At 40.6% G+C, this 14,961-nt stretch overlaps 1 protein-coding gene and 1 non-coding gene across 6 annotated transcripts in view; both read left to right on the top strand.

The window, feature by feature from the left end:
• The window catches only part of DAAM1 (dishevelled associated activator of morphogenesis 1), a 191,639-nt gene extending 183,557 nt beyond the window's left edge, over positions 1-8,082 (top strand). For 3 of the 5 annotated variants that reach the window (XM_059890352.1, XM_005211965.5, XM_005211966.5), the window contains 3 exons: positions 1,179-1,310; positions 3,812-3,982; positions 5,370-8,082. In XM_059890352.1, the coding sequence (XP_059746335.1) occupies positions 1,179-1,310; positions 3,812-3,982; positions 5,370-5,579 (513 nt within the window). In that variant the 3' untranslated portion in view covers positions 5,580-8,082. 5 annotated transcript variants of the gene reach the window in all.
• A 6,004-nt stretch (positions 8,083-14,086) lies between these two features.
• Positions 14,087-14,191, top strand: LOC112448591 (U6 spliceosomal RNA). Its single transcript, XR_003036975.1, has one exon. It is a non-coding gene; the product is annotated as a U6 spliceosomal RNA (small nuclear RNA).
• Positions 14,192-14,961: the final 770 nt, after the last annotated feature.

The following is a 14,961-nucleotide window of genomic DNA, read 5'->3' on the forward strand; positions in this document are numbered from 1 at the left end:
GAAATTACACAGTCATGAAACACGTTAAAATTGTTTTCACATCTCTGCACCTCACATATATAACTCCCTTACCAACCCAAGGACTAGAATTGTGGCAATTTCTTTTAATCAGAGCAAGTTCCATAAAAGTTTCCACTTTTATTTCACTTGATTCCCCTGGTAATATGTATATTGCCCTCCTTTTATGAGTGAAGAAACTAAGGCCCAGGCTACTTGCCATGGATAAAAACCAAGTCAGTGGTTGAGCTGAATCAACCCCTAGCTTGTGACCTCTACTCTCCTGCTTGTTAGACTCTCTGCCATAGCAGGTATGGAAGAAAATAGAGATCCAGAATAAGTCAATAGATACACAGAGAAGTTGTTACTGAGACCCTGGAGTTAGAGGTTGAGTTCAAATTTTGCCTGTATCACTTATCAGCTACTTGACTTTGAGCAAAGAATGCCTCTGAACCTCAATTTATGTGTCAATACAATTGGCATAATAATTGAACACTCATAGAGGTTTTGTGGAATGAAATAGGAGAATGCATCTGGAAATGGTTTAAGTTATTATTGAAATGAAATTTGAATAAGCTGTGTTCATCACCATGGTAATGGAGAGGATGGCTAATTAACACGACACTAACACCTCTACCTGACTGTTCACAAAACCCGAATGGTATGGATGAGAAGAAAAATGGCATTACAGTGCCAGACGCTACAGCTGAAATTCTACTGACCTAGATATCACAGCTTATGAAATAAGTAGACTCGGCAGATACAGAAAAAAGGGGAAAAAATCAAGACACCAGAGTTCTGAGCACAGAATATCTACAAATTCTCTTGCTTTCAGTCACAAACCCTTTTAATCCAACTTGCTCTCCATTATTTAACTTCTATGAATTTTATCCCAATGTTAATCTGCTTACATTCTAAAGCCAGTATACAAAAACCACACCAATAAAGTACTCGGATGACCGGTTAAATTGCATTTTGCAAATGTGTTTACACACGTGGGCATGACTCTGGCAGGGTGGGCAGAAGCAGAGCAGGACATGAACTATCATTAAGATGTTTCTGCAGTAGTTTTGATGTGTTTGCCGTTCTGACTTTTATTAAATTTGAGGCATAAGGGAAATGAAACAAGGTGCGTCTGCATCTGAAGCCTGCGTTGACATTATCCATTCCCTGTGTTTAAGGAGCTGGAATATCAGAAGTCTCAGCCCTCACAGCCCGGAGATAAGTTTGTGTCTGTTGTCAGCCAGTTCATCACTGTAGCCAGCTTCAGCTTCTCTGACGTTGAAGATCTTCTAGCAGAAGCCAAAGACTTGGTAAGTTTTCCCTTGCGCACTGAGTATTGCTCGACAGGGCTGGTACTCTCAGGTATTACAATTACTCTTTCATTTCTAGGACTGTGATCAGTTGAAACACACACTTTCTAACTGGCCTGCATCTCTTTAGATTAGTCAGACCTTGGAGTATCTGAACGGTGTTAAACCAGTGAATACTGTGACAGCTTTTTCTTGGTTATTATTGGGCCGAAGCCTTGTGCTTCAGAAACGTGTAAGATGCTCTCCTTACAAGAGCAGATAAGAGACAGGAGAACAGGGTGTTCCCTCTTTAAATCTCTAGAAGAACTTACTAAATGATAGGCACTTTAATTCACAGCCTCGTCACAAAAGGTATAAATAGGACTTTTAAAATGAATTTTGCTATTTACAAAATCTTATTTTCCTATAAAGGAAAAGTTTTCATTGACAAATACCCAACACCTTAAAATCCCACTACCCCATCTCACAGTCTCTCTCTAGTTAGTTCCTTTTCCAGAATTCACACACATTCATATTCCCGTGCACGTTCTCTCATCCTCTTCTTGTTAATAAATGACAGCAAGCAGCTACCCACCCACCCTATTGAGTTCGTCCACAGTGCCCATTTTTCAGCTGTGACAACACTCTTTGCTTGAAACGTGACTCTTCCCCTTGAAACTTGAGTAATGAACCTCATTTTTCAGTTGTAGATATGGATGATTTTGTATGGAAGTGCACACGCACACTGGTTGGAGTTCAGAAGCAGATTGTGTTAAGATACACTGGCTCCTTTCAGCATGAAACCCCACCTCCAACGTTATTAAATAATAAACATAAGACCAGATATATGTTTGAATGACTGCTGTTACCTGATACCCCTGACTGAAACCAGTGACCTGGTGTTAGCAGCCTCCACTCTGATGGCCCCCACCCCAAACCAGACAGTACAGTACCTATTTCAAGGGCTCAGACATTTTCCTAAGAATCCAGTGAATAGTTAATTTTTTATTTATACACACCCTACTTTTTAAAAAATTTTAGTGTGGGAACTTTAGTCTGGGACGAGTTTTCTTCAGATTTCCAAGACCAAAATATACATGACTTCATCATCACTAGAATTCCTAGATAAAAAGATCATTCAGGATGGCTTGAAGTGCAGGAACTTGAATGCTTTTGAAACGCAATTGTAGGCTGTCTATTGCTGTTTTGTTCATACCAGAACTTTTAGAAATTAGCTTGTAAAAATCATGGAGCAAGCTAAAGCACTGTGTGTGGTGTGTGAAGAATGTTGTATTTTTCCCTAAAGAGCTTAGTTTCTAATGCAATGGCTCCAAATAAGTAGAAGATCGAGGGTGCCTCAGTGAAGAGCGAGTATTATTATAAATTTAAAGATATGAAATATATGTATAATTGAAAATTGTTTTACTTAAGAAGAAATGTTGAAAATATTTCCTTTATGTAGGTAGTATTGCCAAAGCATCACAGACACTTAATATATTAAAGGCAAGCAATGCAAGAAAAATAAAAGCAATTAGACCGTGAAGTATTTACGCAGTCCTCCCCAACCTAAGAGTTTCTAACTATGAAGAAAATGAAAGAGCTGGCCATTTTTTAGTAGTTGATAAGGCATAAGGAGTGAGAATTCATTTGACCTTGAAGCTAGAAACACCATCCTTTGCAGCTTAGGCTTAATAGCATGAGATCCTCACAGAAGGAAGTATAGTTCTTAAAAACCAGTTGACTGGCACCGAACAGTATTTGGATGGCCAAAATAACGCTAAGACACTTGAAAGCATACTATCTTGAATTATGAAGATAACCGCCAAAAGAGCTAAAAATGGAAATGTTAAAGACTGGCTGTGCTGTTTCGTTACTGTATATATTTTTTAATTTAATTTTTAAAAATTATCCCTTAATATTTTGCATTTTAGCTGTTTCTAAAAGATTTGCCTTGAAGAGGGCACTAAAACAAAGGTTTTGGAATAAAATTGTATTCTCAGTCCTGAATTTTGGGTTGCCTCAATGATTCCGTAATCGGTGATTGTTTTCTAACTGAGGCCCAGGAAATAGAGTGATACCAGCATTGTTTACGATTAGGAAAAGCAGCTGATTTTGATATTAACCATATGGCATCAATAAATATTAAACTACTTCAAAGAAAAGCTAAAGGGGTAAGTTTCCTTACCCCTGCTGAGTTTGCTATTAGTTTTATATCCTGAGCACTCTGTCCTCTGGTATTCTGCTTTCTTGTTTTTTACTACTGTTTAGTTAACAAGAAGTCATAGGATGTAATCATAGATGTTAAGCTGAAATGAGGTGGACAAGAATAAATGGTTTCCCAAGATGCTGGAGTATTAAATTTTTTCCTTTAGAAATGATTAGATATGTTTAGCAGCCAAAGGTAAATCCAGTGAGTTATATTTGACTCAATTGGAGCTTCAGCCCCTTAAGAGAGATTGATATTTATGTGATCATGGCGTTCTCTTGAAACACTGAACTTCTTAAAACCTTCTTTTTCCCAGTTTACTAAAGCAGTGAAACACTTTGGGGAAGAAGCTGGAAAAATACAACCGGATGAGTTCTTTGGCATTTTTGATCAGTTTCTTCAGGCTGTGTCAGAAGCCAAACAAGAGAATGAAAACATGAGAAAGAAGAAGGAGGAGGAGGAGCGCCGAGCTCGCATGGAGGCTCAGGTAAGAGGGCAGGTGACGGGCCAGCCCCACTTCCCGGAAGTTCTCCACTGCATCCGCTTGGTTTTTAGGAAGCACTCCAATGTGCTGGCAAGGAGGAGGGCATCAAAGCCCCCTCTAGAACGCTACTGGGAGTTTAGTCAGTAGAAAGTTTCTCTTCAGCAATGTGGCAGTCTATATGCAAAGCCTAAAAAAATATATTCACATCCTTTGATCTGGAGTTCCACCTCTTAGAAGTCTTTCTAAAGAAATAATTCTACATTTCCACGAAGAGAACAGCACTCTTTATAATAAAGCCCTAACCTGGGACAGCCTAAACGTTTACCAACTGGGCACTGGTTCTAAATGATGTTCCGTTCAGTATGGTTCACTCACTCAGTCGTGTCTGACTCTTTGTGACCCCATGGACTGCAGCACACCAGGCCTCCCTGTCCATCACCAACTTACAGAGTTTACTCAAACTCATGTCCATTGAGTCAGTGATGCTATCCAACCGTCTCATCCTCTGTTGTCCCCTTCTCCTCCCATCTTCCAGTGAATATTCAGGACTGATTTCCTTTAAGATGGACTGGTTGGATCTCCTTACAGTCCAGTCTCCTTACCGTCAAGAGTCTGATCCAACACCACAGTTCAAAAGCACCAATTCTTCAGCACTCAGCTTTCTTTATAGTCCAACTCTCACATCCATACATGACTACTGGAAAAACCAAAGCTTTGACTAAACAGACCTTTGTTGGCAAAGTAATCTAAATGATGTAATAGCTACATAATGGACTATTTATGCAGTCCTCAAAAGTCATGTCTTTCTCATGTGAGAAAGCTTACAGAATGGTTTCCACATGAAATATTTTTGTGTAAAGTAAGTGTTGATAGTGGTGAGACATACCCCCAGAAGGTTCATAATGGTTATTTCTTGGTAGAATTAAGGATTACTTTTCCCTTTTTATCTGAATATATACATTTTATATAATGTATGCATATTATTTGGATCTTAATAATTGTAACTCTTGCATAGTGGGTTCTAGGCATCCATGGTAGAGAGAGGCTAAATAAGCCTTTGATGTCAAGAATGTGGCCTGATGAGCATTTGCTTTCATCTGTCTATACCATCAAAGAAACCAGTATTTTTAATTAGAATATCATGAGGTTTACCCAGATTCTAAACAGTGAGAGTCTAATTACAAAATGGTGGTCATTTTTTTCATTGCTCCTTGTTTCTACAACGAGCCCCCTCACATCCCAGTCACCCGCTTGTGACAGCCAAGGGATCGGCAGCTATTGACAGACATGGCGTCACTGCACCACTGCCATCCACAGTGTTCGTCTCCACCGAATACAAAATGCAGTATTGTCCTGACACTTCTCTAAGCGGTTGCTTTCCATTTTGCAGCTCAAAGAACAACGTGAAAGGGAACGGAAAATGAGGAAAGCAAAAGAGAACAGTGAAGAAGGCGGAGAGTTTGATGACCTGGTTTCCGCTTTACGCTCAGGAGAAGTGTTTGACAAAGACCTTTCCAAACTGAAACGGAATCGCAAGCGCATCACCAACCAGATGACGGACAGCAGCCGGGAGAGACCGGTCACAAAACTTAACTTCTAATTTCCCTTGAATTCTTTTTTAGAAAGCTCATTAGCAGCCCTTTGAAGTGACTAGAACTTTTCATTACACTGCCTTGCAATCCAAACAGTGGCAATTTCTCCTTTCATCTGTGAGTGAATGTGTGAACGTGTGTGTATGTATGTGTGTGTATATATTAAGAAATGTATATAGAAGTCTGAGTGTTGTCTGGAGACCTATGTTTGGTTAAAACAGAAAAAACAATCTATGTCTATGTATGTGCTCAGAACCCCTTTGTGTATGCATTCATATTGAGTGTGGCTCATCTTCTTTCCCCGAACACCATGACTGTTCAGAAGCACAATACTGTCTCCTGAAAGAGATATGGAGACATTCCCTAGAGTAAAAAGAAAAACAAAAAATAAATAAATATAGCTTGAGAAATATTTTATGGTTTCCAAGCTTGATATACTTTGAAATTATTTTCATTGGTGAAACTGGTGTTGGAAAAATATAGATTTCAAATGGTTTTTGATAGTTGACAAGTACGATGCTGGTGCATTGCATCAGTAATTGACAGGACCAGCTTAGAATTTCTGACGTTGGTGTGGGGATGCAGTCTGTAAATGTTTATGGAGAACATCTTGCACACAATCTGAATTTTGTAGAATGTCAATCAGAGTTCTTTTCTATGTTTAAAACCTGGACATCAGTTTCCCTCCCTAATTTCATCGAGTTACCTGCCAAGCACTCATGATGATTTCTTTACATTGCTTTTGGAAAGAACACTATTTATCTAAATGCAATCCATGCTCTTGTTAAAGAACAAAGTTACCATAATGTGCTTGTTTTCCTAACAGTATAGAACTATAAACTTTCAAATTTCCCACCCAAGACCTAAAAGAAAGAATTCTCTGAAAGGATAAAAACAATTTTTTAAAAAATTTATGGGGTGCCTTTTTTTTTTTTTTTTGGTATTTTCTGTTCTGTAGGACAAGCTGCATCTTCTGTAAATATGTTTCTGAACTGAAGAACACTTAGTGAATGCACAAAATGTCACCACCACCACCAGAGATGCCAAGATCTGTTTATCTCTAAGTATGTTTGAAGTGGTTTGCTGTTTATATGTTGTCATTTTAAATTGTGTGTCAGTAACACTACCTGTAAAATTTCAGTCCAAAAGATAACGCTCTCAGGGAGAAATGAATAAAAACAATGAACATTAGAAAATAAAATATAGATGCTTACCATTAACCTACCAACTCTTAATATCCTTAAATTATATGATATATACAGAGGACTGTTACTTTTTTTTTTTTTTGCTTTGCTTTATTTATTTGTAGTAGGGGAAGGGGGCTAAAGTTCTCTATTTTCTTTCCATCAATCCTGTTGTGGTTGGGTTTCCTGTGGAGAGTAGTTTGTCCTATTGCACTAGAACATTATTTACGCACTAAATTGAGTTTCAGTCAATTAACGAATATTTATTGAAACACCTACTATGTGCCAGGCATTGTAGGGCTACAGTGGTAAGCAAGACAGAGCCCCTGCCCCCAGGGAGCTTAAGCTGTCACGGGGACAGTTAAGGGGCAAACAATACCAGTGTGTGTGCTGTATAGGAATCGTGCTATTTAAAATAATTTGTATAAACTATAATGCTTAGTGCAGAGGGCAAGGTCTCTGCACTTCATCAAAGCTGTGAAATCGTGCTCCAAGAGTTGGCAAGAGCCGTGGTTTTACGTTCTTCCCCCTCATTGCAAACTTAGCGACTTTCTACATATTACACAGAAGTAAATGACTAGCAAATAAAACAGTCACAAATAAATAGCAGACGTCGCGCTCCCCCGGCTCCTAGGTATCAAAGTCTGCATGTATACTGTGTCGAAGACGCAGACTGAGACTTCGCTCAAAAAAGCTTGGAGGCGAGGAGAAGTGGGGTACGCTAGTGGGGTTTGTCTATTCCTTAACTAAAGTGCCTCTATGTATATTCTTTTCTATTTAGAGCAGGAGAAATTTGATCTGGCTTGAGTTTGGGACTGCCTTTTGAAAATGGCTTTGTTTTACAGTTTAAGGAATGGGCAAGTGGAGGGAGTCACATAAAGGAGCAAGTTTGTGCAGCATGTTCCTCTCGCCCTTTGTAATCATCCTCGTTTTGATACGGCCATCCTGGCCGGCCTCCTTTGCCATTTCCGTTTTTCGTTTCTTTCCCCGAAAGCTGTGTGCAGGTCATTCCATGTGCCATTGTTGGAAAAAAAGAAAAAAAACACCTACTTTTTAGATTGGTGCTGGTGTAAGTAGCCACTTTTTCTCTCTTGGGTGTGTATTTCAAAAGTTTTTGTTTGTTTTTTTAAATTAATGCCAAAAAGACAAAGCATTATAATTTGTAAACTTAATTATATGTCTTGTATCTTATTAGTTTAGTAGTTGGTACCACTTAGTCTTTAGGTGCAAGACTGTTGTTATAGTACCAAGAAAAAAATGTTGTATGTGTTATGAGACTGTACATTTTTTTTAAATAGCAATATGCAATAAAGAAATGAATTCATTACGTGTATGTATATGCTTTGAGTTTTTAAAACAAACTTCTTTGCAATTTGCACCATTAAATTTAAATATTGCAAGTTGGTTAATTAGGAACTATACAAACTTGTTCATACTGGGCCTTGAAAAGTATAGTTTTCTGCTGTGGCAGCATTCAACACATCCACAGACCACCAGATACTACCTCTTTCTGAAATTAACCTTTTTGTGTAACTCTGTATGAGTTAAATAGTTTCATAGTGAAAGTGAAGTCGCTCAGTCGTGTCCGACTCTGCAACCCCATGGACTGTAGCCCACCATGCTCCTCTGTCCGTGGGATTTTCCAGGCAAGAGTACTGGAGTGGGTTGCCATTTCCTTCTCCAGAGAATCTTCCCCTCCCAGGGATCAAACCCGGGTCTCCTGCATTGCAGGCAGACGCTTTACCGTCTGAACTACTGGTAAAATTATTCAACTGGAGGTATACAAAAGAATCTCTAATCTCTAGAATCAATCTTTTTCATTTTGAAGCATTTCCTTTAAAAAAAATTAATTTATCATATTGGTCAATATGGGAAGAGTCACCTGTACAGAAGAAGGAATGTGCATTGTATCCTCTGAAAACTGGCACTCTCTCTTGGCCCCATGTCACTTTGGTTTCCTGGCTGTCCTCTACCCAATATAAAATCAAGCTGAAAACAAAGGATCCTAGTAGTGGTTGCTTGAGAATCCAAGCACTTCTGATCTTGGGAATGGACTCATGATATTCTTATAATTACTTTTTATTTAGCTCCTGGATACTGCATAATATCCAAACGTTTTTTTGTTCTTTTGCACTGGCATTCAGATGGGAGAGATCCTTCTCCATGGTAGGGAAATGTTATATTCCTCCCTACAGTGGAATATACCATTTCCTCTTTACACATTTGAGTGTGGCGCTACATACGGAACCACCTAGCCCCTCAGCTGCCCTGGGGTATTGATAGAAACAGGGGAAAGCCTGAAACTTTGAGATCATTATGCCTACTTGTATGTCTTCAGTTTTCCTCAGAAAATGATCCCTAGGGAAAATGTGCTTCTGTCAGCTGATGAAGCTATTCAAACCTTCCAGGATTCTGCCCTTTTTCTATAACTTAACATGGATAATCTTTAATAAACTAGTTTGAAAGTGAAGTCGCTCAGTCGTATCCGACTCTTTGCGACCCCCATGGACTGTAGCCTACCAGGCTCCTCCGTCCGTGGGATTCTCCAGGCAAGAGTACTGGAGTAGGGTGCCGTTTCCTTCTCCAGGAGATCTTCCCAACCCAAGGATCGAACCCGGGTCTCCTGCATTGCAGGCAGATGCTTTACCATCTAAGCCACCAGGGAAGACTAGTTTGGATACAATTATTTAATAGATTAAGTTCTGAAAGGGAATTTTCTGTGACTTTTAAAAAAAAATAGCAACCACCACCTGTTTCCTATTATATGGAAAACCTAAGTTAAGTCCTCCCAAGGTTTAACAGCTACTTGATACCATTTGGTTCCATAAGCACGAACTTCAGGAACCATGGGACTATGTATGGAGAGACTGAAAGGGTTCTTGCATCAGGGTCATTCATGAACCATTATACTGAGTTCAGTGCTCATTTTCTCCATTAGGACGATATATATAGGTTTATGTCTCTATATCCCTGTGCCCTCTGTTACTGGGAACTCTACTGAAGTCTAAAGCCTTTTGAGTTCATAATAAAGAAATGGCTTAACATCTATAAATTCTTTATCTTGGAGAAAGCTTGGAATCCCGGAAGGAAGGAAATGTAAAAGGAGTTTCATGTTTTCCATCAGTTCAGTTCAGTTCAGTTGCTCAGTCGTGCCCGACTCTGTGACCCCATGAATTGCAGCACGCCAGGCCTCCCTGTCCATCACCAACTCCCAGAGTTCACTCAAACTCATGTCCATCGAATCAGTGATGCCATCCAGCCATCTCATCCTCTGTCGTCCCCTTCTCCTCCTGCCCCCAGTCCCTCCCAGCATCAGGGTCTTTTCCAATGAGTCAACTCTTCGCATGAGGTGGCCAAAGTACTGGAGTTTCAGCTTTAGCACCAGTCCTTCCAGTGAACACCCAGGACTGATTTCCTTTAGAATTGACTGGTTGGATCTCCTTGCAGTCCAAAGGACTCTCAAGAGTCTTCTCCAGCACCACACTTCAAAAGCATCAATTCTTCGGCACTCAGCTTTCTTCACAGTCCAACTCTCACATCCATACGTGACCACTGGAAACACTATAGCCTTGACTAGACAGACCTTTGTTGGCAAAGTATGTCTCTGCTTTTGAATATGCTATCTAGGTTGGTCATAACTTTGCTTCCAAGGAGTAAGCGTCTTTTAATTTCATGGCTGCAGTCACCATCTGCGGTGATTTTGGAGCCCCAAAAAATAAAGTCTGCCACTGTTTCCACTGTTTCCCCATCTATTTCCCATGAAGTGATGGGACCAGATGCCATGATCTTCGTTTTCTGAATGTTGAGCTTTAAGCCAACTTTTTCACTCTCCTCTTTCACTTTCATCAAGAGGCTTTTTAGCTCCTCTTCACTTTCTGCCATAAGGGTGGTGTCATCTGTATATCTGAGGTTATTGATATTTCTCCTGGCAATCTTGACTCCAGCTTGTGCTTCTTCCAACCCAGCGTTTCTCATGATGTACTCTGCATATAAGTTAAATAAGCACGGTGACAATATACAGCCTTGACATACTCCTTTTCCTATTTGGAACCAGTCTGTTGTTCCATGTCCAGTTCTAACTATTGCTTCCTGACCTGCATATAGGTTTCTCAAGAGGCCGGTCAGATGGTCTGGTATTCCCATCTCTTTCAGAATTTTCCACAGTTTATTGTGATCCACACAGTCAAAGGCTTTGGCATAGTCAATAAAGCAGAAGTAGATGTTTTTCTGGAACTCTCTTGCTTTTTCAATGATCCAAAAAATGTTGGCAATTTGATATCTGGTACCTCTGCCATTTCTAAAACCAGCTTGAACATCTGGAAGTTTATGGTTCACATATTGCTGACCCCTGGCTTGGAGAATTTTGAGCATGACTTCACTAGCATGTGAGATGAGTGCAATTGTGCGGTAGTCTGAGCATTATTTGGCATTGCCTTTCTTTGGGATTGGAATGAAAACTGACCTTTTCCAGTCCTGTGGCCACTGCTGAGTTTTCCAAATTTACTGGCATATTGAGTGTGGCACTTTCACAGCATCATCTTTTAGGATTTGAAATAGTTCAACTGGAATTCCATCACCTCTACTAGCTTTGTTCATAGTGATGCTTCCTAAGGCCCACTTGACTTCGCATTCCAGGATGTCTGGCTCTAGGTGAGTGACCACACCATCGTGATGATCTTGGTTGTGAAGATCTTTTTTGTACAGTGCTGTATATTCTTGCCACCTCCTCTTAATATCTTCTGCTTCTGTTAGGTCCATACCATTTCTGTCCTTTATCGAGCCCATCTTTGCATGAAATGTTCCCTTGGTATCTCTAATTATCACCTCCAAGGTCAGGGGTGGTGGCCAAGAGGAGCTACCCCACACCCAAGGTCAGGGGTAGAGGCTGAGAGGAGCAACCCCACGTCCAAGGAGCAGTGGCTACGTGGGCCTAGGAGGGCAGAGAGGAGCTACTCCACGTTCAAGGTCAAGAGGGGCAGCTGTGAGGAGATACCCCTCGTCCAAGGTAAGGAGCAGTGGCTGTACTTTGCTGGAGCAGCCATGAAGAGATACCCCATGTCCAAGGTAAGAGAAACCCAAGTAAGATGGTAGGTGTTGCAAGAGGGCATCAGAGGGCAGACACAATGAAACCATAATCACAGAAAATAGTCAATCTGATCACACGGACCACAGCCTTATCTAACTCAATGAAACTAAGCCATGCCATGTGGGGCCACTGAAGACGGGCGGGTCGTGGTGGAGAGGTCTGACAGAATGTGGTCCACTGGAGAAGGGATAGCAAGCCACTTCAGTGTTCTTGCCTTGAGAATCCCATGAACAGTATGAAAAGGCAAAATGATAGGACCCTGAAGGATGAACTCCCTAGCTCAATAGGTGCCCAATATGCTACTGGAGATCAGTGGAGAAATAACTCCAGAAAGAATGAAGGGATGGAGCCAAAGCAAAAACAATACCCAGTTGTGGATGTGACTGGTGATAGAGGCAAGGTCCGATGCTGTAAAGAGCAACATTGCATAGGAACCTGGAATGTTAGGTCCATGAATCAAGGCAAATTGGAAGTGGTCAAACAGGAGATGGCAAGAGTGAATGGCAACATTCTAGGAATCAGCAAACTAAAATGGACTGGAATGGGTGAATTTAACTCAGATGACCATTATATCTACTACTGTGGGAAGGAATTCCTTAGAAGAAATGGAGTGGCCATCATGGTCAACAAAAGAGTCCAAAATGCAGTACTTGGATGCAATCTCAAAAATGACAGAATGATCTCTGTTCGTTTCCAAGGCAAACCATTCAATATCATGGTAATCCAAGCCTATGCCCCAACCAGTAACGCTGAAGAAGCTGAAGTTGAATGGTTCTATGAAGACCTACAAGACCTTTTAGAACTAACACCCAAAAAAGATGTCCTTTTAATTATAGCGGACTGGAATGCAAAAGTAGGAAGTCAAGAAACACCTGGGGTAACAGGCAAATTTGGCCTTGGAATACGGAATGAAGCAGGGTAAAGGCTAATAGAGTTTTGCCAAGAGAACACACTGGTCATAGCAAACACCCTCTTCCAACAACACAAGAGAAGACTCTACACATGGACATCACCAGATGGTCAACACCGAAATCAGACTGATTATATTCTTTGCAGCCAAAGATGGAGAAGCTCTATACAGTCAGCAAAAACAAGACCAGGAGCTGACTATGGCTCAGATCATGAACTCCTTATTGCAAAATTCAGACTTAAATTGAAGAAAGTAGGGAAAACCACTAGACCATTCAGGTATGACCTAAATCAAATCCCTTATGATTTACAGTGGAAGTGAGAAATAGATTTAAGGGACTAGATCTGATAGATAGAGTGCCTGATGAACATGGACGGAGGTTTGTGACATTGTACAGGAGACAGGGATCAAGACCATCCCCATGGAAAAGAAATGCAAAAAAGCAAAATGGCTGTCTGGGGAGGCCTTACAAATAGCTGTGAAAAGAAGAGAAGCAAAAAGCAGAGAAAAGGAAAGATATAAACATCTGAATTCAGAGTTCCAAAGAATAGCAAGAAGAGGTAAGAAAGCCTTCCTCAGTGATCAATGCAAAGAAATAGAGGAAAACAACAGAATGGGAAAGACTAGAGATCTCTTCAAGAAAATTAGAGATACCAAGGGAACATTTCATGCAAAGATGAGCACAATAAAGGACAGAAATGGTATGTTTTCCATAGCAAAGAGCAATTACTTTTTATTCATCTTGTAGGGAAAACATCAGATCTAACCTTTGGCCTCTTCACTGACATGCTTTTGTCTACTGCAATCAGCTGTGTGTTTCCATGGTATCAAACAAACAGCATGAACACGAGATTGTACACTAAGGGGTTCTGACAATGGAGATCGTTATTTTAATCAAACCTGGGTATGTCTGTGTTTTTATGTGGAAAAAAAAATTTCCCCTGCCATTTATATAAAGCATGTGTTCTCTCTGCTTCTCTGCCTGTGGTTTCTTTCATTGGGAGGAAGAATAAAGGTCATAGTTGTGTATTGATCTTACCATCTCCCACTTAATTTACACCCTTTATGGTCATGTGTGGACATTCCTGTGGCAAAGGAAGCTGCAATCCCCCCATCAATGGTGAGCATCTCTTAGCATCCTTACCCCCATCCTCCCATCTCACTTCCAATGTAAAAATACTTTCCTAAGTCAAGTGAGATTGAGGGGCCACCCTGACTCAGGGATAGGACGAATGCCAAGACAGGAGGTGATTGTGGTGCCAAGCAATGACTCAGGAAGACAGGGTAGCAGGGAGAAGGAGGTGTCTACGAGATGCTTAAAGAGAGAGAAGTCCTGCTCCCTTCAGCAGTGCATATACTAAAATAGGAATGATAAAGAGAAGATTATCATGGACCTGTGAAAGGATGATAACAAAAATTCATGAAGCGGTTCATATTTTTGGAATCTAATAAAATGGTATAGATGATCTTATTTGCAAAGCAGAAATACAGACACAGATGTAGAGAACAAACATGGATACCAAGAGGGAAAAGGGGAGGGTGGTGGGATGAGCTGAGAGATTTGAGACTGATACATATACATCAATATGTATAAAAGAGGTAATTAACGAGAACCTGCTGTATAGCACAGGGAAGGCTTCTCAGTGCTCTGTGGTGACCGGAATAGAAAAGAAGTCCAAAAGGGAGGGGATTTATGGATATGTATGGCTGACTCATTTTGCTGTAGAGCTGAAACTAACAATATTGTAAAGCAGCTATACTCCAATAAAAATTAACTTAAAAGAGAAAAGCTCGTGTACGCCTGGCCAGACACTTCCCTACCAAGCCTGCTGAGGCTGCCCTCCTTTCTCACACACACCCACTCGACTAAAACTCTGTTAACTAAGGATGTCCTTTGACTTCCCAGTTTATTCACATCTGAGCATATTAAAAAAAAAAAAAAAAAAAAAACCACCCTTTGAGACTTCAGTCCAGCCTCTAAAAGCTCAGGATTAACTCTTGGACCAATAGGACCTTGCTGTCCATGTCTCAGCTCTTTACTTTATCTGGGGGGTGGCACTGGAGGAGAGGAGGCACAAACAAAGGCAGGGTTGGTCACTAGTGAGCTAGTCACATTGGGCAGTTCAGATGATCAACTTTTAGGATTTCCAGACTCAGAGTTTCTGCAGGTTGACTGTCACTGGAAGGCACACAGGAAGGGCCTGCCTTTC

Source organism: Bos taurus, chromosome 10 (genome assembly GCF_002263795.3).
Source record: "Bos taurus isolate L1 Dominette 01449 registration number 42190680 breed Hereford chromosome 10, ARS-UCD2.0, whole genome shotgun sequence".
Lineage (NCBI taxonomy): Eukaryota > Metazoa > Chordata > Mammalia > Artiodactyla > Bovidae > Bos > Bos taurus.